The sequence below is a fragment of the Rhinatrema bivittatum genome, chromosome 2 (genome assembly GCF_901001135.1).
Source record: "Rhinatrema bivittatum chromosome 2, aRhiBiv1.1, whole genome shotgun sequence".
NCBI classification, from domain to species: Eukaryota; Metazoa; Chordata; class Amphibia; order Gymnophiona; family Rhinatrematidae; genus Rhinatrema; species Rhinatrema bivittatum.
In genome coordinates, this window is record NC_042616.1 from 737,677,923 (window position 1) to 737,703,840 (window position 25,918).

At 42.5% G+C, this 25,918-nt stretch overlaps 1 protein-coding gene across 1 annotated transcript in view; it reads right to left on the reverse strand.

The window, feature by feature from the left end:
• The window catches only part of NUDCD1 (NudC domain containing 1), a 358,283-nt gene that overhangs the window by 140,237 nt on the left and 192,128 nt on the right, over positions 1–25,918 (reverse strand). Inside the window, exon 5 of the mRNA XM_029591903.1 lies at positions 22,803–22,988. Coding sequence (XP_029447763.1) covers positions 22,803–22,988 — 186 coding nt within the window. The remainder of the gene's footprint in view (positions 1–22,802; positions 22,989–25,918) is intronic.

The following is a 25,918-nucleotide window of genomic DNA, read 5'->3' on the forward strand; positions in this document are numbered from 1 at the left end:
AGTGTTGCTGGTTTCCATACTCACCTTGAGCTCCAACGAAAAGGTGCAAGCTAAATACACCAAATAAATAAATAATTCCATGCTAGTCACATTTTTGACCGTTGCCAAATTTGTCAATTTTCCCTCCTTTCTTTGGAGAGTTATTTTGCTCCAATACAGACACACAGAGACTTCTTTTACATACTCCTTTTCAACATTTGGTATGCTGGAAAGCATAATGCATAGCACAAGAAAAATATTACTTGGAAATGCAATTAATAAAATTAATAACCTGTCATATCACCGCTCACAAGCAGAAGAGAAGCAGAGCTTAACTTATGTAATAAGAGCTGAAAAACATTCTTCCCTTACCCTTAAAACCCAAACCAATTTGCCTGTTGCATAACAAAAAAAATGAATTTAACTATCATTTGCTTGTCTTCCCAAAATACAGGGACAGTATAAAGTCTGTTACCTAATAATAGACCAAGCATAACACACTGAAGTGAAAGAATTAATTTATAATCAAAATTAACTGAAATTGCAGAAACATAGTCTGAATTTCAAAGGCCAAAACTTCAGTACATATATACAATCTTCCCTGGCTTCAAGTTACAGTACCATCTTTATCTACCCCAGGGGTTGGTAACCTGTGGCACACGAGGCCATTTTTAGTAGCACAGCAGCAGCAGTAAGGCACGGCACAGCACTGAATAGAAAAATGTGTGGGGATGCAGACTGCCACTGTTACCACTGATTAAAACTGGCAGCCCGAACCTCATACACAGCCTACAGGATGGCGATACAAACCCCATATCCCCCGTGCCAAAAGCAGGAGTCACAATTAACCAAACATCATCTCCTGCTGCCTTGGGGCTGGTCTTGCAGCTCTTTTCACGAGACTGTTCCCGTAGCAGCAGGAGATGATATTCAGTTAAACCTGACTCCTGTTGCCGCATACCCCACAATCTGGCAGGCCACCGCAGAGGCAGAAGAAAAAGAAATAGAGAAGACCCAGAGGCCACGAGCAGTCCTCACCTTGCTGGCAGCTGAAGACAAAGAAGCCCAGCTAGCTGCCACAGAGCACAGCCCGCTGGCGGTTGAAAAAAAGGCCTAGGTCCTAAGAAGGTATGTGCGAGCCTGAGCAGGTGTTATGAGCCAGAGTGGGTGGGTAGCTGTTTGTAGGAGCCTGTGTGTGATTGCACGCGGCAGAGAGCATGAGCTTGAGTGTGATTGCATGTGGGAGAGAAAGCTAGTGTGTGTGTGATTGCATGCAGGAGGGAGAGAGACCTCATGTGTGATTGCATGTGGATAGAGAGTGCGAGCATGTGTACGTGTGTATGACTGCATGTGGGGGAAGAGAGAAAGTGTATATGTGTTGAAGAGTGAGTGTTTTATGAGAGGAGAAAGTTTGTGGGCTTCTTCTCCACCCCAAAATTTATGATAATCTAGGGTGACTGAAAATCAAAAGTTCCCAGGTACTGAGCACTTTTTTTTATCCTTATATTTAATTATTGGATATTATTTGATGCGCCTACTATTTTGAAATACCGTATTTTCCAGCGTATAAGATGACCCCCCCCTTTTTTATATATATTTTTAAAGTAAAAAAATAATTTTACACTCAAACAGGAGCAACCCTATCTATGAAAAGGCAACACTACAAATATTAAATCAGGCCCTAAAAACCAATACACCTCTTATTAGGAAAACAGAACTAGCAAGCAGCTATAGATCCCCACACAGAAATAATTGTAAAACTATACTAATAAGCAGAATAAATGTTTCAAAACAGCTATGAACAGAATAACATCCAACAATTAAAAACTCATAAAAACTATTAAACATTCTCCAAACACCAATAAAATATTTCAAAAAAGCAGACATCACATAATATTAAATAATTAAAATGGCAGTCAATCAAGAAAAATAAACTTAAAAAGCCACCTTTCCTTACCCCCTCCAGCAGCTCTCCTACTCCTCTTCCATGCAGGCCGTAGCACACACCAGAAGCAGCAGTAGAAGCTAAGCTCTATACTCATGGTCCTCTTCCTTAGTGCCCATGTCTCTCTCACTCACACACACACACACACACACACACACCATACCAGTCATGCCCCCATGACCAGTTTCTGTCTCTCAGACACCAATCATCTCCCAGTCTTTGGCACACGCACACCAGTCACCTTCCTGAACAGTTTCTCTCATGCCATACACACACACAGGCTTCCCACTCCCGTGTTCTGCTTACCGTACATATACAGGCTTCTCACTCTCATAATCACTTTCTCTGTCTCACACACACACACCAGTCTCTCTCTCATTTCCATGCTCATTCTCCAAGTGCACAGGCTTCTCATTCCCTGAATCACATTCTTTCTCTCACATTCACACACACCAGTCTCTTTCTCTCACACACACCGTCACCTTATCAACCAGTCTCTCTCTCATGCACGCACGCACACACACACACACAGCCCTCCCACTCCCATGCTCTCTCTCACATAATCAGGCTTCTTACTCCCATGCTTTCTCACATACCCAGATTTCTCACTTCCATGCTTTTTCTCTCTCTCTCTCTCACACTCACATACACATCAGTCATCTCTCTGAGCAGTCACTTTCATTGTCTCTCACATATACACACACACATGAGCTCTCTGACCAGTTTCTCTCAATCACAGACATGCTCTCAATCAAATACATTCTCTCACTTACACACAGGCTGGCTGGCTGGCTGCTTTTCTCTCACTCACCTCCTCTCCCCTCCCCCGCCCCCAAGCACAAATAGTAGCTGCAGCAGCCTCCTCCTACAGCCCCCGCAGGCCAAGAAAGAAGAATCCCATCGGCCGCGGGAGGCTCCTGCTGCTGTCTTCTTTCTCGATTACCGGCTGCTTCAATTGCTCGGGGGCCGATGCTGCAGCGGCTGCTGCTACTTTATCACGCGGCACGGCCTTTCTTCTTCCCGTGCACCGCGTATTACTTCCTGTTCCGGGTCCGGGAGGGGGGGGTGGATGCAGGCGCGGGAAGAAGAAAAGGCCAGCCGCGGATGCCACAGCTTTTTTTTTTTTTTTTGCACCGCTGCCGTTCCCGCTGGGCTTGAACGTGCTGATAGCCCAGCGGCAACGGCAGCAGGGAAGGAAGAGCAGCGGGAGAGACCGGGAGCACGCGATACACAGGTGAGAAGAGCTGCCCTATAAGACGATACCCGGCGTATAAGACGACCCCCGACTTTCGAGAAGATTTTCAGGGGTTAAAAAGTAGTCTTATATGCCGGAAAATACGGTATTTTATTGGGAAAAGTTTTAAAAAGTTGTGTAGTTTTTAATTATTGGATGTAACTTTATCCATTAGCTGTTTTGATATATATATATTCTTTTTATTGGTATGGTTTTACTATTTTATATTCCTTAATTTTGTTTGATGTTATATGAGGCATGGTAATGTTTGTTTTTCCATTGTTAAATGCATACAGATTTTGGATTGTTGTAGTTTCAAGTTCAGCTTTTGTCTGCATGTTTCTATTTATACTTTTATGTTCTCCATTTACAGAAGAGAATGTATGGGAAGAACTAAGCAAACAAAGTGGACAAGGCCATGAGAACAGATGAGGTTCATCCCAGGATACTGGAGGGAGTTCAGAGATGTGCTGGCAGGTCTGCTGAATGACCTGTTCAATAGATCCCTGGAAACAGGAGTGGTGCCATAGGACTGGACAAGAGCAGTGGTGGTTCCATTGTACAAAGATGGTAGCAGAGAAGAGGCTGGAAACTACAGGCCAGTTAAACCTCACATCAGTGATGGGAAAATTAATGAAGACACTGCAGAAGGAAAGGATAGTGAATCATCTACATTAAAGGAGGGTTGCTGTGCCCAAGGTAGCATGAATTCAAAGGAAAGTCCTATGAGTCAAATCTAATAGGTTTTTTTTGATTGGGTGATTACAGAAGTGGATCAAGGAAGAGCGCTTGATGTGATCTACTTAGATTTCAGCAAAGTTTTTTATATGGTCCCACATAGGAGGCTTGTGGATATAATAAGAAGCTTGGGAGTGAGGGCCAATGTGGTGCTGTGGATTACAAACCGGTTGACTGATAGAAGCATGTAGCGAGCGAGAGTTTAGGAGTGCCACAGGGATTGGTGCTGGGACTGGGTGTTTTCAATATCTTTGTGAGCAACATTGGGGAAGGAATAGAAGGTAAAGTTTGTCTATTTGCGGGTACTACTAAAATCTGCAACAGAATGGACACGCCTGAAGGAGTAGAGAGAATGAAAAGTGATTTAAGAAAGCTTGAAGAATGGTCGAAGACTTGGCAGCTGGGATTCAATGCCAAGAAGTGCAGAATCACGCACCCGGGATACAGTAATCCAAAACAGCTGTATTTGAGGGGAGGGGGGGGTGAATGACTGATGTGCACAGACCAAGAAAGAGATCCTGGGGTAATAGTGTCCGATGATCTCAAGATAGCGAATCAATGCAACAAAGAGATAAAGCCTGAAGAATGCTAGGCTGCATAGAAAGAGGAATAACTGGTAAGAAAAAGGAGGTGATAATTCCCTTGTACAAGTCCTTGGTAAGGCCTCACCCGGAGTAGTGTGTACAGTTCTGTAGAACATAACTCAAAGAGGATAGAGACAGAATGGAGGCAGTACAAAAAAGGGCAATAAAAATGGTGTGATGTCAGTATCGGAAGACTTATGAGGAGAGGCTGAAGGATCTAAATACGTATACCCTGAAAGCTGATATACAGGGGAGATATGATGCAGACCTTCAGTTAGCTGAAATGTTTTAAATGATGCACAAACTATGAACCTTTTCCATTGGTAGAAATCAGTAGAATTAGGGGTCCTGAAATGAACCTCCAAGGGGGACAACTCCAAACGCATATCGATAAATATTTCTTCACAGAGAGGGTGGTGGATACCTGGAATGCTCTTCCAGAGGAAGTGGTGAAGATGAAAGCAGTCCAAGAATTCAAAGGGACATGGGATAAACACAGTGAACCCCTAAAGGTGAGAAGACAGAATTGAAGAAAAGGGTGCATAGGGGTAACTTGCTGGTGTAGCAGTTACTACCCTTAACAGAAGGCATGGAGATCACTACCCTTAATCAATACGCCTCGATGCTTTTGATGTAACTGCAACATTGCTTTCTACTTCAACGGCAGAGGAAAAGGGGATTTGGATTCAGACAGCAACCAACGAGGGCCCTGATGTTTGGTGCAGGGTACTGTTAATCATGGGGGTAACCTGCATGGAGCAGCATTTATTTATCTTAACAGAAAGCATGGGATTATTATCCTTACCGAGTAAGTCTTGATGCTTTTGAAGCAACTGCAACATTGCTCTCTGCTTCGACTGTGAGGGAAACGGGAATTGGATTAAGATGACAATCAACATGGGCCCTGACTTTTACGGTCTGGGATACTTATGTGTGTACATATGAGCAAAAGCACAGGACTGCTCCTATGGGCAAATCCATAAGAAAAGCACATCAAGTAGCACTGTCTGGTTTTTCAAGGCGGCTCATCCCCCATTAAAAATGTTGCTAGCACAAATTTTTTATGGGTTATCATAAGGCTTGGGGATAATTGCATGGAACGGCAGTTACTACCCTTAAGAGAAACATGGGGGTAACCTGCACGGCAGATACTATCATCATAAGAAGCTTGTTGGACAGACTGTATGGAACATTTGGCCTTTTCTGTTGAAATTACTGTGTTACTTCATTCTATTTTTTGTGAGGTTCCGCATATGTGACTGAGCCGAGGTATTCTGCTAGCTAGTATGTAGTTTCTGTGTAGGTATCTATAGCAGTCTGACCTGTTCTGTTTTCCTAATAGGGGTGCATTGGCAAGGAGGGGGAGGGAATGAGAGACATTTTTCTTTTCTCTTTGTCATAGTTTTGCTTTTACGTGGGTAAAAAATGTATCAGTTTCAAACATTTTTACACAACTCGAATATTTTAACTGAAAATTAATGTCAAAATGAATATTCAAGAGTTGTGTGAAAAGAATCAGCTTGTGGCACTCAAAGACCAGAGTTATCTACTCCTGATGTAAATCCTGGCACACTACTTCAAAAAGGCTGCCTACACCAATCTAGCCTCTGATAATATTCTAGCTTTAGAGTGTATATTCTGATAATACAAGTACCATTTCTCATACTCCTCCTGAGAAAAAGTAGTACCACACAGAATAGTACAGCAGTAAAAATCAACCTGCTAACTGACAGACATGGAGGTCTATTACTAAAATACACTCACTCTTTAGCAAGCAATAATGTGTTAAACATGTTTTTAGTGTGCAATCTAGTTTGAGTTAATTAGGTCTCAAGAATTTTAACACAAAAAAACTCTGCTAATGTAATAATGCATTAGAAAACAGTTTAGAGAAGAATATCGTGTCACAATGCACAAAAGTGAACAGACTCACCGCCTCCCCTTGCCTATCTATAATTTACCCCACCCCATCCCAAGTTTATCGAATTTGTAAGAGACAACTGTCAGTCCATTCCTCGTAAAGATGATCTTTATTGGATAGGTATGGCTGCATCATTGGATACAATTACTAAAACATCAATTATGAATATATTCTCAATCTCCAGGGGTAGCCACGCCCTCACCTGCTGCATTTCAATTCACTAAATGTTCCACAGGATCCTGCTACTGTAATGTAGCGCCATTGTAGATGCAGGGCCGAAGTCATGCTCCAATTCACAAGTGCTCTATATCATGCTACAGCAATGTAGTGCCATTGGAGGACACATGGTCGAAGCCTTGCCCTTCAGGTTATCTTGCCATTCAAACCTGATTACTGACGAAATTCTCTGTGGTTCGACAGAGTCCTGCTCCAAAAAAGAGCAGGTGTGACTCATTACATTACATTACTCACCTACGTTATTCAACATCTTCCTTCTCCCGCTCTGCCAGCTACTTTCCAACCTAAAGTTAACGCTCTACCACTATGCTGACGACATCCAGATTCTCATCCTGATCAGAGTCTCTTCAAAAAACATGGTCACACTGGAATAGCTGCCTCCAATCTATCAACCTTCTTCTCACAAGCCTCAACCTGGTACTCAACACCAACAAGACCGAGATCCTGCTCATAGCTCATGACAACAACAAAGTCCTGCTCAACTCCCCAAGTTCCTCCCAACTAGCCAAAACATCTATTAATCACTCACCTCATGTGAGAGACCTAGGCGTTCTTCTGGACAACCAGCTGAATTTAAAAAGATTCGTAAATACCACCACCAAAGAATGCTTCTTTAAATTGCAGGTTCTAAGAAAACAAACCACTCCTACACCTCCGTGACTTCCACTTGATGCTCCAATCTATCATCCTGTCCAAAATTGATTACTGCAACTCCCTCCTACTGGGCCTCCCTGCGAACACCATCAAGCCTCTTCAGATGGTCCAGAACACGGCAGCCAGGATCCTTACCAACGCTAACAAAAGAGAACACATCACACCTATCCTTCAATATCTCCACTGGCTACCAAACACAGGATTCTCTTCAAAGTTCTCATGTTGATATACAAGGCCTTGCATAATATCTCCCCCCTCAAGCTAAGCTACCAATTACGGCCACACATCTCGAACAGACCGATCAGAAATGCATACAAAGACACTTTGTACACCCCACCCGCTAAAACCTCACTAAGGAAACGGGCCATGTCCACAGCTGGTCCCCCTCTCTGGAACTCGCTCCCGCCTGACCTACGACATGAACCCTGCCCTCTGGTCTTCAAAAAGAAACTCAAAACATGGCTTTTCAGTCAAGCCTTCCCAGAGAGATAATCGATCATAGAGGATCCACTGGTCCTTCTAATGACTTCTCTAATCCTTTTCTTTCCCCCAGTCCTATCACATCATGCCCAGCAACGTTCTAGCTGACCGACCCAGAGTCCCCCCGCTTTCAGTGACCTTTCAGTTTCCCCCGCATCCTTTTACATCTGCCAGCTCACTATTTACCCATTGAGTCAGAGTCTTAAACTATTCTTGCTTAAATACATTACTCTCTTGTCTTCCGTGGTAACCTCTTGCCTCGACGTAAGTTTATGTATATAGACCTTTAAGCCTTTTGCACACACAATAAGCCCTTAAGTATTCTTTATGTTTATGAACCTTTTGGCAATTCGTTCTTATATGTATTATGCTCTTTACCCCCGTTGTAACTCTCCAACCATGTATATGTATAGCTCTAGGTTCTTTTTCACACTATGTTATAAGTTATTTGTATCTCATGTTCTTTGTACTCGCCCCTAGGCGACAGTTCAGTTCTTATGTAAACCGGTGTGATATGTATTCTATACAGGAACTTCGGTATATAAAAGTTAAAAATAAATAAATAAATAAATAAAACACGACAACAATTTTGGGTGATGTGCAAGCCAATCCCAGCCATTGAAGCCGAAGACTTGACAGGCAACATATCTCGCTACCACCCACCAATGCATCGTAGGAGCAGGAAAACCATGCTACTTAGTATTCTCTACCCGGCAAGTTTTCAAGAATTGCACATGCCGTGCATCCCAGGTTGTGGTCAACCCCTGCCCCTATGTCGCGACTGTTCTGCAGTCCCCCACACCCACATGCCATATCAGAACTATATAAGCCATCTTCACATGGAAGAGCTGGGTGGGAAAACTGCCAAAAGAAGAGGCTGGGGGGCAGGCCAGCCCACCTTTAAATTCTGTTTGCTGGCCCAACGCCCCAGCCTAAGCGCCCTCCCCCTTTGCTCCAGAGGCGGAGCACCTCCAAACCTTAGTTGGGGTAGGTCAGCTCCTTTATCATTAAAAGCTACAACTCAAATCTCACTTGACTAGATTGTAAGCTTCACAGAGAAGGGACTGTCTTGTGCATATTTGTACCATGCTGCATAGACCTTGAACCACTACAGAAATGTTTAGTAGTTACTAGTTACGTTTTTAAGTTTTAAAGTTAGCATGTTAAGGCAAAACTCATTTTCCTATTAACATGGGCCATTAAAATGATCTAATTAACACATTAATGGCCTGAGTTAAATGCACTATAGTACACTAACTGCTCAGCAAACTAGCAAAATAAAAGTTGTGAGAACAGTAAGATGAAGAAAAAATGGAGGAATGGATGAGGAAAAAAAGAAAAAACTTAAAAGGAAACCATGAAGGTTGAGAACTTAGTAACAGAAACATTTTTAAAAGATACTAAGCAGATGAGGAACTTGCATTTATCTGTTTCCTATGTCTGCCACGGTTGTGCTAGTTTCTGGCCAACCACTGTGAAATGAAGACCAATATTCTGAAAAAGTCAGAAAACAGAGTCTTTATTTACCTTCTTGAGAAGGGTTTGCTAGACAGTGAAGCGAGTGCTTTACAGTTAGTACATCTAATGTGACCTTTAACTATCATCATATCCAGTCTTGGAAAGAGAATTTATGCTTTTGCTCTTAAGCACATTTTCACCAAACAATGGCATAGTTTTTGTACTATTTGTTTTCTTCAGAGCTGAGAGGTAGTGACCAAGGGGTCAAGGAGTGATCCAGGAAACTACAGACCAGCAAATCTGATGTCCTTGCCCGGCAAAAATGTAAAACAAAGATACAAAATCGCTGAACATACAGAAAAGCATAGTTTAATGGGTCAAAGCCAACATGGATTTAGCCAAGGGAAGTCTTGTCTCACCGATTTGCTACTTTTTCTTTTTTAAGGGTGTAAACAAACATGTGAATAAAAGTGAATCAGTTGATACAGGTTATCTGGATTTCCAGAAAGTATTTGACAAAATTCCTCATGAGAGACTTCTTAAGAAATTAAACTATTATGGGATAGGGAGCAGTGTCCTATAGTGCAGCGCTTCTCAACCGGTGTGTCACCAACCACCGGCAGGTGTGTTGAGTCGCCCGGTGTCCCACTGTCCCTTACACTTCCCTTCTCCCTTTTTCCATCCCCTATGGGCCAATTGGAAGCCTCCTTTCTTCCTACACACATTGCCCAATGGGAAGCCTCCTTCATTCTGCCTGCCCCCGTGCAGGCCAATCAGAAACCTCCTCCCTTCTACCTACCAGTGGGAGTAGGAAGAAGGGAGGAAACCTTTGATTGACCGGTGAGGCAGGCATCGCCTAGCCCATGAGTGGGATGGGAGAAATAGTAGTTTTGAACTCCGATGAAGCAAGGCCGCCACAGCCCAAAAAATAGCTACACAATGCAAATTTCCAGCATTCAGGAAAAAGATCTAAGCATCAGTGTGCAGCAGCAGCCAAAAATGCAAATCAAAGGCTAGGATTTATTAGGAAACAATGGAGAATAAAACAGAGAATATCATAATGCCTCTGTTCTGCTCCATGGTGCAACCTCATCTTGAGTATTGTGTGCAGTTCTGGTCATCACATCTCAATAAAAAATATAGCAGAATTTGAAAGGTACTTGTAGCCTGGATTGGCCATTGCCGGAAACAGGATGCTGGGCTTGATGGACCCTTGGTCTGACCCAGTATGGCAATTTCTTATGTTCTTAAAATGATAAAGGGGATAGACTCTTCATCTTGGAGAAGAGATATGATAGAGGTTTATAAAATAATGAGTAGAATGGAACGAGTAAACGTTAATCAGTTGTTTACTCTTTCAAAAAGTACAAAGACTAGGGGACACATTGGGCCAGATTTTAAGACGTACGCACGGGTGTTATAAAATCTGGGGTCGGCATGCGCATGGGGGTGCACACACGCATAGGGCTTTGAAAATCTGCCCCATAATGAAGTTAGTAGGTAATACATTTAAAACTAATAAGAGAAAGCAGAGTTACTTACCTGTAACAGGTGTTCTCAGAAGACAGCAGGAAGGTAGTTTTCAAACATGGGTGTCATCATCGGAAAAATATGTCTGAGAGCTTGAACTTTAGCAGATAAAAAGTTGCTAATTTCATTCCTTTTTCTAGAGCTAAGAACCCTGGAGACTGAGTTTCATTGACTTTAAGCAATGATGTCACTGATATTTTAGTAAATGCTGGTTACTCGGGTTTACCAGTTTATTACATGTTTTTTCCATCAAATGATCAAAGTATAGAACAGTTACAATCATAAAATTATATAAACTACAATATAGATTACTAATAGCAATAACTACTAGTAAAGCTACCATAAAAAAATACATGTCATGGTACTCCATTCACCTATTAACAGAATAAAATAAATATCTGTAAACAATAAAGCAATAAATGAAAACAAAATCATTCAGATCATAAAATCATATTTAAAAATCTAAACATCTCATACAAAATGTCCAAGGTAAAAAAAAAAAACAATGGGCTTACGCTTCAAATTCTAGTAAATTTATTGCATGATATTGATGGCAGTGGGGGTGGGGGAGCCAGAAAATCCAAAATATACTTAATTATGCATTGCTTGATACTAGGTCCATTTTCTTAGTCTCTCATGAAGCTAAAAGTAGGTCAAACTTATGTAGCAATTTTACCATCATAATTATGACATTCTAACCTCATGCCCCAATCAGCAGCTACTTAGATATGGAAGGCTTCAGTCTGAAGCCCGCATGCGATATAAATCACTCTCTCAACCAGATCTTGTGGCAGAAACTCAATGAGACTGAAGAGAAGATTTCCCTCAATTACTAGACTTCTGCTTACTGAAAATTCCTTATTGAACTTGTCGGAAAGCTTTCTCTAGCTACAATAGTTTTTGAATATGCCCTAAAAGCATAGTTCTCAATTCATCTGGAAAGCACATCTAAACATTTCTTGCTATATCTAAGGTGACTGACATTAAGTGACTTCCCAGTATCAGTTTGCATTTGTCATTTCATGATGGCCATTCTTCTTGCTATGCTTAGCCTGCAACATGACTTACAAATACAAGCAAAAACATATCTCATAGGAAAAATGGAACAATTATTTTTATAAGTAGCACATGCAGAAAATACCTAATTTGTATATAAAGTAATATGAGTAAAAATACAAGACTCAAGGTACAGTGTTTGAACACCACACATTTATAATACACTACAAATTCTTTTTTATTAAAGATAAAATTTTGAAATACTATGTGTAAGATTGAAAAATATTTGAAATGCTAGGCACCAGCAGAGATGATGAACACCGGTCCTTAAACAAGTTCTGATTTTGAAGACAGCCAAATTATTAAAATAAATATATCTTTCATCAAATGCACATAAGCATATCTCAGATATCAATCATGGAAACCAAGAAAACCAGTTCTATTTGACGACCAGAGGATCCAAGGAGAGAAACTAAAACCCCACCTTCCCACATTATTCTTCTCCTCATGCCTCCATCTTGTCTCATGATGCTCCTCTCCCACTGACTTCATCTATACCCATGGAGCCTCCTCCACCCCACCTCTGCCTATACTTTCTTCCCTTCTTTCTTCTTCTCATAAGCAAACTTTCAGCCATTTTCCCTCATAAAAATTATTACTCCTTCCAACATTACCTCCTCCCTCATAGTAACATAGTTAATGATGGCAGATAAAGGACTCAAATGGTCTGTTCAGCCACAATGCCCAGCAAATTGCCACTCTGTGGTTATTCCCATGCAGAAATGTTACACCTAGAGTTAACAGAGGTTACCTCATTTCTTCATTTTCATCATCTAGCCATTAGAGATCCTTTAGGTTTATTCGACTTCCTTTTGAATTCCATTATCGTCCTTGTCTTCACCACCTCTCCTGGGAGGGCATTCCATACATTTACCGCCCTTTCAATGAAGAAATATTTCCTGATATTGTTCCTGAGATCTTTGGAGTTACATATTATGACCTCTAGGTCTATAACTTTCTTTCCATCGAAAAAGGTTTGATTTTTATGCATAACAAATTCCTTTTGGTTATTTGAACATCTGTATCCTATCTCCCCTGACTCTCCTCTCTTCCAGAGTATCGATACTTAGGTCCTTCAGTCTCCTCAGTTTTTTTTTAGGTTTGTTTTTTTTTTTTTATTGCAGACATCACATCATTGCAGGCTTCGAATCTGAACTGAAAAGACTTATCAAAGGAGACCGAAGGATCTAAATACCCAGGAGGAGAAACCCCGCGCTACAGAAAAAGTTGGGAGGGCCGGCTGCACAGGGAGAACATATGACAGCACCCTCCTGAGCCCCCAGCTCCTCTCTTTCTTGATTTGAAAAGAAGTGGGAAAAGCGGGGAGGATAAGCAACCAGAAGAATTCTGGTTTTATTCTCCATGCTGCTGGCTTGCAGGGACTAAAAGGGTGGGAGAGGTGTGCAGATCTTTGGTGGACAGTGAGGACAACTCCACTGATCATAGAAGTTTCTCCTCCTCTTCCCAGCTCATAGAACAGCAGAAAAATGCTGGTCCAGAGTACTAGATCAGCATTTCCCAACTGGTGTGCCGTGGCTGAAACGCAGGTATGCAGCGGCTGCAGTCTCATTTCCTGTTTTCCTCCTGCCAGCAGTGGGAGACAGAGAGCAGCACTTACCGGGCAGCTTCTCCCACCTTTCCCCTCTGCTGGCTCTCCAGTGCAACAGAAACTGCCCGGGGCTCTGTAGGCTTGAGAGACCTGCTGGCCCCATGCAGGTCAGATTGCAGAGGGAGGCTGGCAAAGAAGGAAGATGCAGCACTTGCTAAGCCTGCTTCTAGATTTTTGCTGTTCAGGGTTTGGGGGTGGACTAGGGACAGATGAATGTGCCACAGGGTGTGGAGAGAAAAGGAAGAGAAGGTGATGATGTCAGGAAATGGGGAGACAGGGAAGTTGTTGCCAGGGGTTGGGGGAAACGGAAGATTAATGATGTCAGTGGGGAAGAGGAGTGGAGAGAGAGGGAAGATGATGATTATGTCAGGAAGTGAGGGAAAGGGAAAGTGATGCCAGGATTGAATAGAAAGGGAACAGAAGGTGACTGTCATGGGGAGTGAGAAGAGAAAGCAATGATGTCAGGGGATGGAGAAGGGGAAATTGATGATGCCAGGGGGTGAGGGAGTAGGGTAGAGGCAGAGCAAAGATGATTATGTCGGGGGGGGGGGGGGGGGAGAGGGAAGGTGATGATGATGCGAGTGTGAGGGGAAGAGGTGATTATGCCTAGGGATGGGGAGAGGGATGGAGGCAGAGGGAAGGGGTGAGAAGAAGAGGGAGAGGGAAGGTGATGATGGGGGGAGGGTGAAGGGAGAGAGAAGTTGTTAATGTGAAGGGATGGGGGAGAAGGATAGAAGGAAAGAGGTGATGACGATGCCAGGGGATGCAGGAGAATGGTGGAAGAAAAGCAAAAGTGATGATGATGCAAGGGTAGGGGAAGGTGATGATGGTGGTGGTGGGAGAGGGAGAGGGAAGGTGATGATGCCAGGGAGTGGGGAGAGGAGAAGAAGGAAAGAGAAGGTGGTGATGATGATCCCAGGGAATGAGGGAGAGGGAAGGTGATAAAAATAGCAGGGAGGTGAAAGAGATGGTGGGAGAGGGAAGGTGATGATGCCAGGAGGGAGGCACAATTATCATGCTGGGGGAAGAGGGAAGGGAGAAGGTGATGATGCCAAGGGGTAGGGGGAGAGGGAAGAGAAGAGAAAGTGATGATGGGGGAAGTGTAATGAACACAACAAAGTGACGCCTTGGGTTGGGACCACTATACTAGATCATCCTGTTTTGGGCACTGGCTGCCAGTATGGAAATTTTAAACACCCATGCAACCAGATGCCTGGGAAATGTCCAGCACTGTATATGTGTTCTTTACACAGAAAAAAAATGTCACACTGTACAAAAACTAAATAAAGGGCATGTAGCACTCTATACTAGAAATTTAATTAGTCTAAGTATTTTTTTTTAATTAAGTTTATTAAACCTTTGCTGCAGTCAGTGATTGACCATTTTACTGTCCTCTTGCCTCAGATTATTTTACTCTCTCTATTTCCTTCACTAGAATTTTTTTAGAATTCTTTGTTTGAGTATTTTTTCCTGCCACTCATTTCCTCTATTAATAGTTTAGGGTTCTGTGTTACACACTCACACACCTTGCTCAAAGTTTCCAGGCCACTCTCAGCTTTCCCCAATGACTCTCAGCCTCCCTCACAGACAGCCCCTCTCAACAACTCTTTGCTACATTCAGACATACATCCACCAAAACCCAACCTCACCCATATAAAATTTCACTTGTGGATATTTTTTTACATTATCTTTTGATTAGAATACTCAGATAGGCACAGGGATTAAAATGAGTTGCCCAAAGTCAGAGAAGAGGAAATAACTGAACTTCCCACTTAGGTGCAGATACTATGGATACTTTTCCCTGCAAGTCTTGCCCCAATAATCAAAATAAAATTATGCACGCAATTTTGCTGCATTGCTGTGTGCTTGCTCTTCATACGAGCAAAATTTTAAAGGAAAATAAAATGTATAGATGTGAAAATACAATCTGTGTGTGTTATTTTCCTCCCACAAACTAAACACATCATTGGGAATCCTTCAGTCTGACAATGCGAGCAATTCCACATTTAAAGAAGAATAATGCTTGTAGCTTCGCTGGCATTGAGGGTGGGCAATTTAAAAAAAAAAAAAAAAAGGGAAAATATTTCTTCTATGGGTTAAAAGCATTTTACCTGCAGAAATCAGCTTTCAAAATTGCCCTCAGATTTGGAGAGAAGAACCTTGAACTTGTAAAAAGACTCCTCTCTGAATCTCAGTCCACATCATAGACATACTTAGCCACAGCTTCATTCGCAAACAGATTCACCAACACAAACAGATAAATGAACATGCACAACCTCAGACAACTATATGAATGTAATACAGGCTTGCATTCTGTGCCTGACAATTGTACTTTCTTCTACCGCAGCTGAGAGGAGGATTCTCTCTCCTCCTATAATCAGGAGAATTGCACCTCATCAAAACTGTTCTTTTCTCACTCTGAACCTGACATCAGGCTTCTCCTGTCTGCCAAGAGCAAGATGCCCTACAAACAAACATATTGAAGCTGTCTAAAGGAAAGTAACCTTGATGTATAGAATATAAGTCATTTTAATTGCATAATAAGTGAAAAGAACTTAAAAAATAGTTGAGCACATTATACTTAGGATCAATTATATATGGGTAGGTGTAAGTCTAGTTACACGTAGGGGTGGTATGATGGTCCTTCACTTGCATAACAAGCAATTTTAAGTAGTTCGTGAATATTATATATATATATATATATATATATATATATATATATATATACATACACATACATATATACATATATACATACACAAAAACAATTCTAATTGTTTGATCGCCACTCACCTGATTAAAGAACTTCCAAGCTCACCTTGATATGTTTCCTGTATAAATTGCAAAATTTAATGGTGTTCATGTATGTTTACTCAGTATGACAACTCCACAGTATTTTAAATAGAACAGTCTTATATTCAAGCAGGTCCTCTGACACGGACCCGTGTTTACCCACGAGGGATGAAAGTCAATTTATCAGTTCTGAAAAAACAAATATTAAAGGACAAACTATGTGGACTAAAATATAGATGTTTCTATTTTCTATATTAGTTCTCTTTCACGTCCACTAGTTTTTACTTTCTCCGATTGGCTGTCGAAATTTGCACCTTTTTTTTCATGTTAAATGGACATCTGTTGTATGTTACCTTTGCACTCCGGGTTAATTTTCATGTTGAAAACATCACAGGTACGTTTTGATGGTTTTGATGCTTTTAAGATATTTAGTTCCCATCTATATTTTAGTTCATGTAGTTTGTCCTTTATATTTGTTTTTTCAGAACTGATACATTTACCTTCGTCCCTTCCGAAGCAGCCTCGCGGCAAAACATGGGTCCGTGTCAGAGGACCCGCTTGAATATAAGACTGTTCTGTTTAAAATCCTGTGGAGTTGCTGTACTGAGTAAAACATACATGAACACCAATACATTTTGCGTGGACATTTAGTTTATTCTGCACATATTTCTTGTAATATTTGTCTATTGTGTGCAGTTTTGCTCCTGTATATATTGCACAACGCAAGCTTCAGAAATAAGGTTAGCACAATGTAAATATTAAGAAGTATAACAGCAGTAAACTTGAGAGATCAAAATCAGACCCAACATACTGTACCCTGAGTTAACAGTGAGGTTCATTCTTGTCACTGTATGTGCAAGACAAACCCAATATAAATCCTGTACATCCAGATCAGTAAATATAATACTCTGTATCCACAGATGATCCTCCCATCCAACATACACACCTCTAACAATGGAACTAGAGCAGGATATTTTCCCCTAATCACCACCATATAAAAAAAAAACAAAAAACTTCCTCCACTACCAGGTACATTGCAAAATACAAAATTCTGCAAAGAAAACACCCTCAGGACATATGTAGCAAATCTGCTATACCATAGCAACAATAATTCACATGACTCCAACAGCAAAAACCAAGTCCTAAACCACGTACTAAAAACTAGGGATGTTAATCATTTTTGAACGATTAAAATTATCGTCAGATAATTTTAAAATCATCCAAAATCATTAGAGTGCACGATACAATACAAATGCCCCCGATTTATCGTCAGGGGCATTTGTATTGTATCGTTAAATAGGGCACGGGAAAACCGGCACACCAAAAAAACCCTAAAGCCCACCCCGAACCTTTAAAACAAATCCCCCACCCTCCCGAACCCCCCCAAAATGTTTTAAATTACCTGGGGTCCAGTGGGGGGGGGGGGTCCCGGCGCGATCTCCCTCTCTCTGGCCACGACTGCGTAAAGAGAAATGGCGCCGGTGGCCCTTTGCCCTTATGTGACAGGGCAAAGGTAGCACCGGTGCCATTTTGGTTCCTGGCTCCCAACGTCACGCGTGCAGGAGATCGCCCCCGGACCCCCGCTGGACCCCCAGGGACTTTTGGCCAGCTTGGGGGGCCCTCCTGACCCCCACAAGACTTGCCAAAAGTCCAGCGGGGGTCCGGGAGCGACCTCCTGCACGCGGGCCGTATTGCCAATCTTCAAAATGGCGCCGGCACTACCTTTGGCCTCACTATGTCGGGCCATAGTGAGGCCAAAGGTAGCGCCGGCGCCATTTTGAAGATTGGCAATTTCTAGAACTTTGACTGGCACACTGAGCATGCCCAGCATGCCACTAACCCTGCATCCAGCAGTGGTCTCCCCTTCAGTCTCTTTTGTAGCAAAAAGTACGAACAAAAAATAAAATAAAACATAAGTGAACCCAACTCCGCTGAGTGGCAAGCGGATTTCTTGAGAAGTAACATCTGCTGTCCTGGGAGAACACCTGTTACAGGTAAGCAACTCTGCTTTCTCCCAGGACGGTAGTCCTCACATATGGGTGAATAGAGAGCTACAGGATGCTCAAACAGAGTGAGCCAAAAGCACCCAACAACATGCAACAGGCACAACAGGGGTGCTGTTGGGTATGAGGGCACCTGAAGTTCACAGCGGGTCGCAGGTAGGAAGTTGGGTTATTAAACTGGAAATAAATTAAGTAGGTCCAATGAAACAAACCGGAAGGTGGTCCCACGTAGCCAAGGCAAAAAAACAGAAGGGACTACCTTACACCGTGGAAAGACTTTTATTAGAATTGCCCGACTCAAAATACAAGCTGAGTTTCGCCAAAAGGCTGCATCAGGGGAGCTACATATATCAGTATATCAATCTGACCATTAGTTGTTGCAGTGCAAGTCTTTGCGAGATGTTTCATTGACTGACAAAGCTTTACTGCAACAACTAATGGTCAGATTGATATACTGATATATGTAGCTCCCCTGATGCAGCCTTTTGGCGAAACTCAGCTTGTATTTTGAGTCGGGCAATTCTAATAAAAGTCTTTCCACGGTGTAAGGTAGTCCCTTCAATAAATTAAGTAGTACAGACTGGCCAAAGATGGAATCTTGGCTGCCAGCCTTGTCGACACAATAGTGAGCTGCAAAGGTGTGGAGAGAGCTCCATGTGGCAGCTCTACACATGTCAGCAATAGGTATGGAACGGAGGTGCGACACCGATGTTGCATGGCTCTGACCAAATGCGTTTTCACGCGTCCCTGTAGCGGAAGGCCTGCTTGTTGGAGGCAGAAAGAAATATAGTCCGCCAGCCAGGTGGATAGGGTCTGCTTGCCCACCAGAACTCCTAGTTTGGTTTTATCAAAGGAAACAAACAGTTGGGTGGACTTCCTATGGGCTGCAGTGCGGTCCAAATAAAAGGCGAGTACACGTTTACAGTCCAAGGAATGCAGTGCCCGCTCACCTGGGTGTGAGTGAGGTTTTGGGAAAAAGAAAGGAAGTATTATGGACTGATTTAAGTGGAAATCAGAAACTACCTTTGGCAGAAATTTAGGGTGAGTGCGGAGTACCACACGATCATGGAGAAATTTGGTAGAAGGTGGGGTATGTTACCAGTGCTTGTAGCTCACTGACTCTGCGAGCTGATGTTACAGCCACTAGAAATATCACTTTCCAAGTGAGATGTCTTAACTCACAGGAGTGTAGGGGCTTGAACAGAGCCGTGCTAGCACAACATTGAGGTCCCATGCTGCAATGGGGGACGCCGTGGAGGCTTCAGCTGGAGTAAACCTCTCATAAAGCGCCCTACAAGGAGTTGCGCCGAAAGCGGGGCATCTGCTAAACCTTTGTGGTAAGCGACTATGGCACTTAGATGCACTCGGAAGTTTGTAGGCCAGATTCAGAGGTGCCAGAGGTAGCCCAGGAACCTTGTTGTGCGGCAGGAAAAGGGATGTCATTTGTCATGCACCACATGGAAAATCTTTTCCACTTGGAACGATAAGATTTCCTAGTAGAAGGCTTCCGTGAAGCTACGAGGACCTGGGACACGTCGTTAGAAAGGTTAAGGTGGGCTTGACACCAAAGGCTGCAGCCACTGTGCACCCTGAAGGCTGGCCCTCCCATATTTCCTCCAGCTGAGGAATACTACTTCCCAATTCAGTTCCTCCAGCTGATCACTACTATTACTAAAATGCCAATCATGTTAAAATAAATAAAAATCTGGCACAGCCGTCACTAGAATCCTCAGGTTTGCTCTGTCCTGCTGCACCTAACCTCTCCCCCAATAAAGTGCCTGCCAACATATAGCCAGGCACCTTGATTGCCAAACCAATCCTGCCTTACCGGGCCCACTGGAGGGCACCCAGTATACCATCACCCTGGTAAACACTTGTCCACTTTAACACTTGTGTTAAATCATTCTTCCAAGACTGCATCTTGGAAAACACAATCCACTAAAAATTCCAAACCATTTCCCTAGTTCACTCAGGATCTGCTTGAAAAGAAAAGAACTGGTAGAAGACTTGAATGGTAATGGCAGAAATTAAAGTCACAAGCTGATAGAACTGATTGCAGAAGATTGCAGACACCCATAACAAAGCAATCACAGCAGCAAAAAGAGCCTACCATACCAGATCCATTAACCAAACCGAAAACTCATCCAGACAGCCATTCAACTATTACCATCCTTTTGCAGTCCCAATCCCTTATACTGCTCTCCCTCACAATGAGGCACACTTAAAAAAATGTAGCTAGCTTATTAAACAGAGACAATCTCCTGCATCAAACAAACTGAAAAAAAGTACTCACAGAAAACCCAATACTAGTAAAACAGGTCTCACCATCACAAAACTTGACCATCTTCCATCCACAATGTGGGCAGTGGAAAGGCTACGTCTATACCCCCCCCCCCCCCCCCAGGAACTTAATTTCCAAAGACTGAAGCAGCTGAATATTTGAGAACAGTAGTTTTATTGTCTGGACAAATTCATGGCTGCAGCCCATATGAATTACAGTAACAAGTAATAAATAAAAACAAGCAGCAACATTAGCATAATAAACAAACCTGTAAAACTTTGTTAACTACAAATTAACACTTTGTGACCAGCGCCCCCCCCCCGCTAACAAGTGCTAACAACATAATTCTGCTGAGGCACATGCACACCCCCCGGCCGTAGAAGCCGAGCAGCTGCCACTGACCCCCCCCCCCCCCCCCGGCCGTAGAAGCCACAGCATCATTGCCGGTGACCTGACCGTAGAAGTCAGGGTCGTTTGGTCCAAGCGCCTCAGTACTTCTCCTGTCCCTCATCCCTCTTGGCCATTGAAGCATCGCTGGCCCAGTCAGAGCCGTCTGCTCCAGAGGTTCGGGGACCATCGGCCCATGGGCTGTGACCTACATAACCTAAATGCGGGGGTGTCGCTTTGCTGGTCACCACGCCAAGATTCTAGTGAGAGGCAGGTCGTTACCCCCAGATGTATGATTATAGCCAATTGGGGGGGGAGGTTGTTTCTTAATAGTTCAAGGACAGTCTGCATCAACTGGTCCCACCTCACCCCCGGGATCCCTTTCCAAAGCAACGAAACTCAATGTGCCGCCATGCCAAGGTGTTCACCCGCCGGCCGTTCAAGGGCCCTCCTATGCGCCCAACGCACATAAGAATGGCCTATAATCAATGCGAAGCACGTCCGAGGCCCTCGATCTGTCGGCAGATAAAATGAGTCAAGCTATATTGGCAAAATAATTTTTTGGTCTCACATAACTGCTAAATCTTCTTGAGCGCCATCTGCCTATTGCCATTATCTCCTTGTCCTGCAATCCTAAGCTTGCAGCCGTGGTTGCCGCCCCCCTATACAGAAAGAGTGAGACGAGTAACCTGCTACTCCGTCTCCCGCTGATTGCAGTGTCTTGTGTAGGACCCGACTAAACTGGTATCGGGTAAGCGCGCTACCATCCTTGTGTACAAGTAATTGCCCGCCGCAGGGCGGGCAGTGATGTAAGTATATGGTGGTGGACCACACTGGGCAAGTGGCCTCCGCAGACTATTCTCGGAGGATATTGGAACCAACGCCCAATTGGTCAGTCTCTGACCTGCGGATGCATAGGGTAAGTTTCTTATATTCGAGCACTGTATCCTCCCTCTGTAAACATGCAGAGGAAGGCCTATTCGCAGAGTGCGCAGTCAGCTTGCTAACGCGGAGGGCCGCATAAAATGACAAGGAGAACGCGCACTTAAATAAATTAGACTCGAAGGCATCCGAGCAAACAACTTCCAGGAACAGAAAGATTTTTCTCAAAATGTCCAAAGTTATGGGCCTCCTGGCATCCTGTGTCTTACCAGCCTCCCTATGCCAACCTAACATAGCCCTCTTTATTGGGAACAGTGAGAGGATGGCAGGATCCATCCTCTCACCATCCTTTCACCCATACTTTAAAATATAACCTAGTCCCTTCTCTGTGAACTCATCAGGAACTGCCACATCACCCATTACTCCTATGCAGAGGACATCCAACTCTTAACTCCTTTGAATGAAAACCAAGATCAAATCACCCCCTAACCTCAATGAATCCTTGGAAAAAAAATTGCAAACTAAGTCAAAATAAACACACTCAAACCCCAAAAGACAGATGCTCTGGGTTGGGCAAAAAAAAAAGAGCCTCATGCTCCTAGCCATTAGCATAAACAAACCAAACAGAACCATTAAGTGAGTCATGAACTCTAGCGCCCCTCTTCCTATCACATCAGGTCACAGTACCACCTCCCAGAATCTACATTCAAGTCCTAACTAAAACTGATGAAATGTATCTGATTAATTAATTGTAACTTGCTCTGAACTCTCTTGGTGGAAAAGCATGTCATAAATAATGATTATTCACTTGAACAATATATTACAATTGTTTTGGATACAATAAATCACCTGTACTTTAATATTAATTTAAGTTCATCTTCAAAATAGGATTTATAATATAGGGACATATTTTATCCAGTAGCCAATAAAGATACCCTAACATTAAATTTTCAAGTCCTTTGGTATACCTCATCATCATAAATGATATGCGTTGCAGTATAATTACCAAAACATAATCAGTGCACGATTACCTTTTTTCCCATTTGCTTCCATCTGCTCAACTTCGTTTTCCTCAAGCTGTTCTCCGTCATTTGCTATAAATCTGAAGGGTTTATAAGAGGCAATCATCAGACCATTTCCACCTGATTCTATTGCCACATAATGTGGAACAGACTTTCCATGTAGCACTCTGTGCTTGGAGATTTCATACTTTTCATCTACAAGAGAAAAAAAAAACAATTTAAAAGCAATATTTTCAATAGATATATGATTTTACTTCATTTTCTATTCCAGTCACATCAGCTATTTCCAAACATTTAGCTAATTCCCAGATAAACGTTTTTGAATTTTATTTACAATTTATGATTAATTTACATGAAGTTTGGCATATGATTTGCAAAAGCAAAATAATTAAAATGATCACAGAAACTGAAGTCATAATGTAGGAATATTTTTGCTGCTCTAATTAATATTGTATCAGACATTGTCTCCTTTCTACACAGTAACATTTTTAGGTCACTAGGTATCACTGTGTAATTCCCCATAGAATCAACACAAAATAAAACAGTAGAAACTATAAAAGAAAATAGAGCCTTGCTCAATGCCTCAAGGATGGAATTTTCAAGACAACTATGGTTAAGACAGACAATAATCCCCATACTTTAATTCTTTAAATCCCAAAGTCCTTGGAATGGATGCTATAAAAGTAATTGAAATTCTCCAAGAAACAGGATACTCAGTTTACCTAGCACTTACTTCCATGATGCTATTCAAATATATCAAAGTAAATAAGCATAGCTCTTAATGATATAAATTCGTGAGTCATGGTTTTCAGCTTAGTCATTGGACAACCACTAGCAGGACCAGTTGTCAGGATATCCCTAATGAACATGCCTGCATACATAAACCTGGTTCTTACTACTACTAAACAATTCTATAGCACTCTTCAAGTATACAAGCATACATAAGAGTCTCTCAGTGCAGTTTACAATCTAATCAAGACAAATTTGCAGGGAAAGAGATTTGGAGAATTTCATTTATTATGAAAAAATTAAAATCAATAAGGTTGAATGCAGAATAATCAGGAGCTAAGATTTAAAAGCAGCATAAAAAAAGGTGAATTTTAAACTGAATAAGAATAAGACCAGAGAGGCAGTATGATGCACCAACTCAGAAGTCTACATGAAGCATCTGGTACAGCAAGGTGGAAAGTATAGAATAGATAAGAGCAACTTGCCCAATGAGCAAAGTTCATGAAGAAGGGTGTAAGAGAGATAAGAGGAGGAGAAGTAATGAGGAACTGCAGAGTGAAGGTTGTTGTAGGTGAGTAAGAGAAGCTTGAATTGTGAAAGATAAGTCATGCAGCTGAATTTTGGATACACTGTAGTGGAGAGAAATGATTCACTGTGAGAAAACTGTGAGGATCAGTTTGCAGTAGTCTAAGCAGGAGGTGATTAGAGACAGTGGATAAGGGTTCTAGTAGACACATTTTAGTAGTGTTTTGGGCATGTGAGAGAAAGAGAAGAATCAGAGAGGATACCAAGGTTATGGGTTGGCCTGACAGAGGATGACAGTTTTACCTGCAGAAAACAGAGAAGAGGGAAGAGAAAAAGTTGAATTTGAAGGGAAAACTAAGGAGATTTGTCTTGGCCATCTTATGTTGACAGTGGCACTGGGACACCCAGGTAACAATGTCAAATAAGCAACTGAGATTTTTGACAGGATTCCTGATGACATTTCTGGTGTAGCGAGAAAGATTTAGAAATCATTACCATAAAGATAGCATTGCAAGCCATAAGAGGAAATCAGAGCATGAAAGGAATTAGTGTAGAGAAAAACAGAGAAGAGGCTACATGGCAGAGTCCTGACACACATCAATTAATAGTGGATGACAGAGGAAGATCCAGCACAGGACAGGTAAGAAGAGAACCAAGGCAGGATTTAGTCCCAAAATCCAATTAAGGACAGAGTATCAAGGAATAGGTGAACAACATTGTCAAAAGCAGCAGATAGGTCAAGGAAGAATAAGATGGAGTACTTTGTTTTAGCCATAAGCAGATCTGTGGAGACTTTGACAATGCAGAAAGTAGAGGGCAAAAACCAGACTAGAGTAGCTCAAGAATGGCTGGAGATGAAAGAAAATCAAGACAGTGTAGGTGAACAGCACATTCAATTAATTTGGATGCAAAAGAGAAGGAAGATGGGATGAAAGTTAGCAAGGCAGGAATAATCCAAAGGAGAAATTACTTATCTGATAATTTCATTTTCCTTAGTGTAGACAGATGGACTCAGGACCAGTGGGTTTATGCTCCTTTGCCAGCAGATAGAGACAGAGCAAGCTGACATCGCAGTATATATAGCCCTGCAGTGACCCCAGCCTGCCACTATTCTCTTGAAAAGCAACTGTGGACAGACTAGCAAATACTTGATTAAAAACAGGTAACCAGAACAGTACTCAACCAACCATAAACACTGAACTCATGTAAGATTCTAGGGACCCCAAGCTAGGGACTGGATGAACACTTACCAGTAATCCCTTGGGACCCAGGGCCACACAGGACGACTATTGATATACTTATGCGGCAGCCGAGGGCAGGAAACTGAATCCATCTGTCTACACTAACGAAAACAAAATTATCAGGTAAGTAATTTCTCCATTTCCTAGTGTTTAGACAGATGGACTCAGGACAAGTGGTATGTACCAAAGCTACTCCCCCCAACAGGAGGGGAGGCTGCCTGCGGTCCAATCAACACCGCACATGCAAAGGCTGCAACCTCCCAGGCCTGCAAATCCAGACGATAAAACCTGGAAAAAGTGTGTAAGGAGGACCACATTGCAGCTCAGCAGATATCGACGAGACAACAAACTAACTTCCACCCACGACACTGCCTGAGTCCTAGTGGAATGAGCCTTAACCTGAGTGGACAATGGCTTTCCAGCATCCACATATGCGGCCATGACCACCTCCTTAATCCAACGAGCTATTGTGGCCTGTGAAGCCGGAGCTCCCTGCTTACTCCTGCCATGGAGAACAAACAGGCAATCCATCTTTCGAAAAGACTCAGAGACCTGCAGATGCCGCACGACAAGATGCTGAACATCCAAGGAGTGCAAAAGGTGAAACTCCTCCACATCCCTGATCTTATC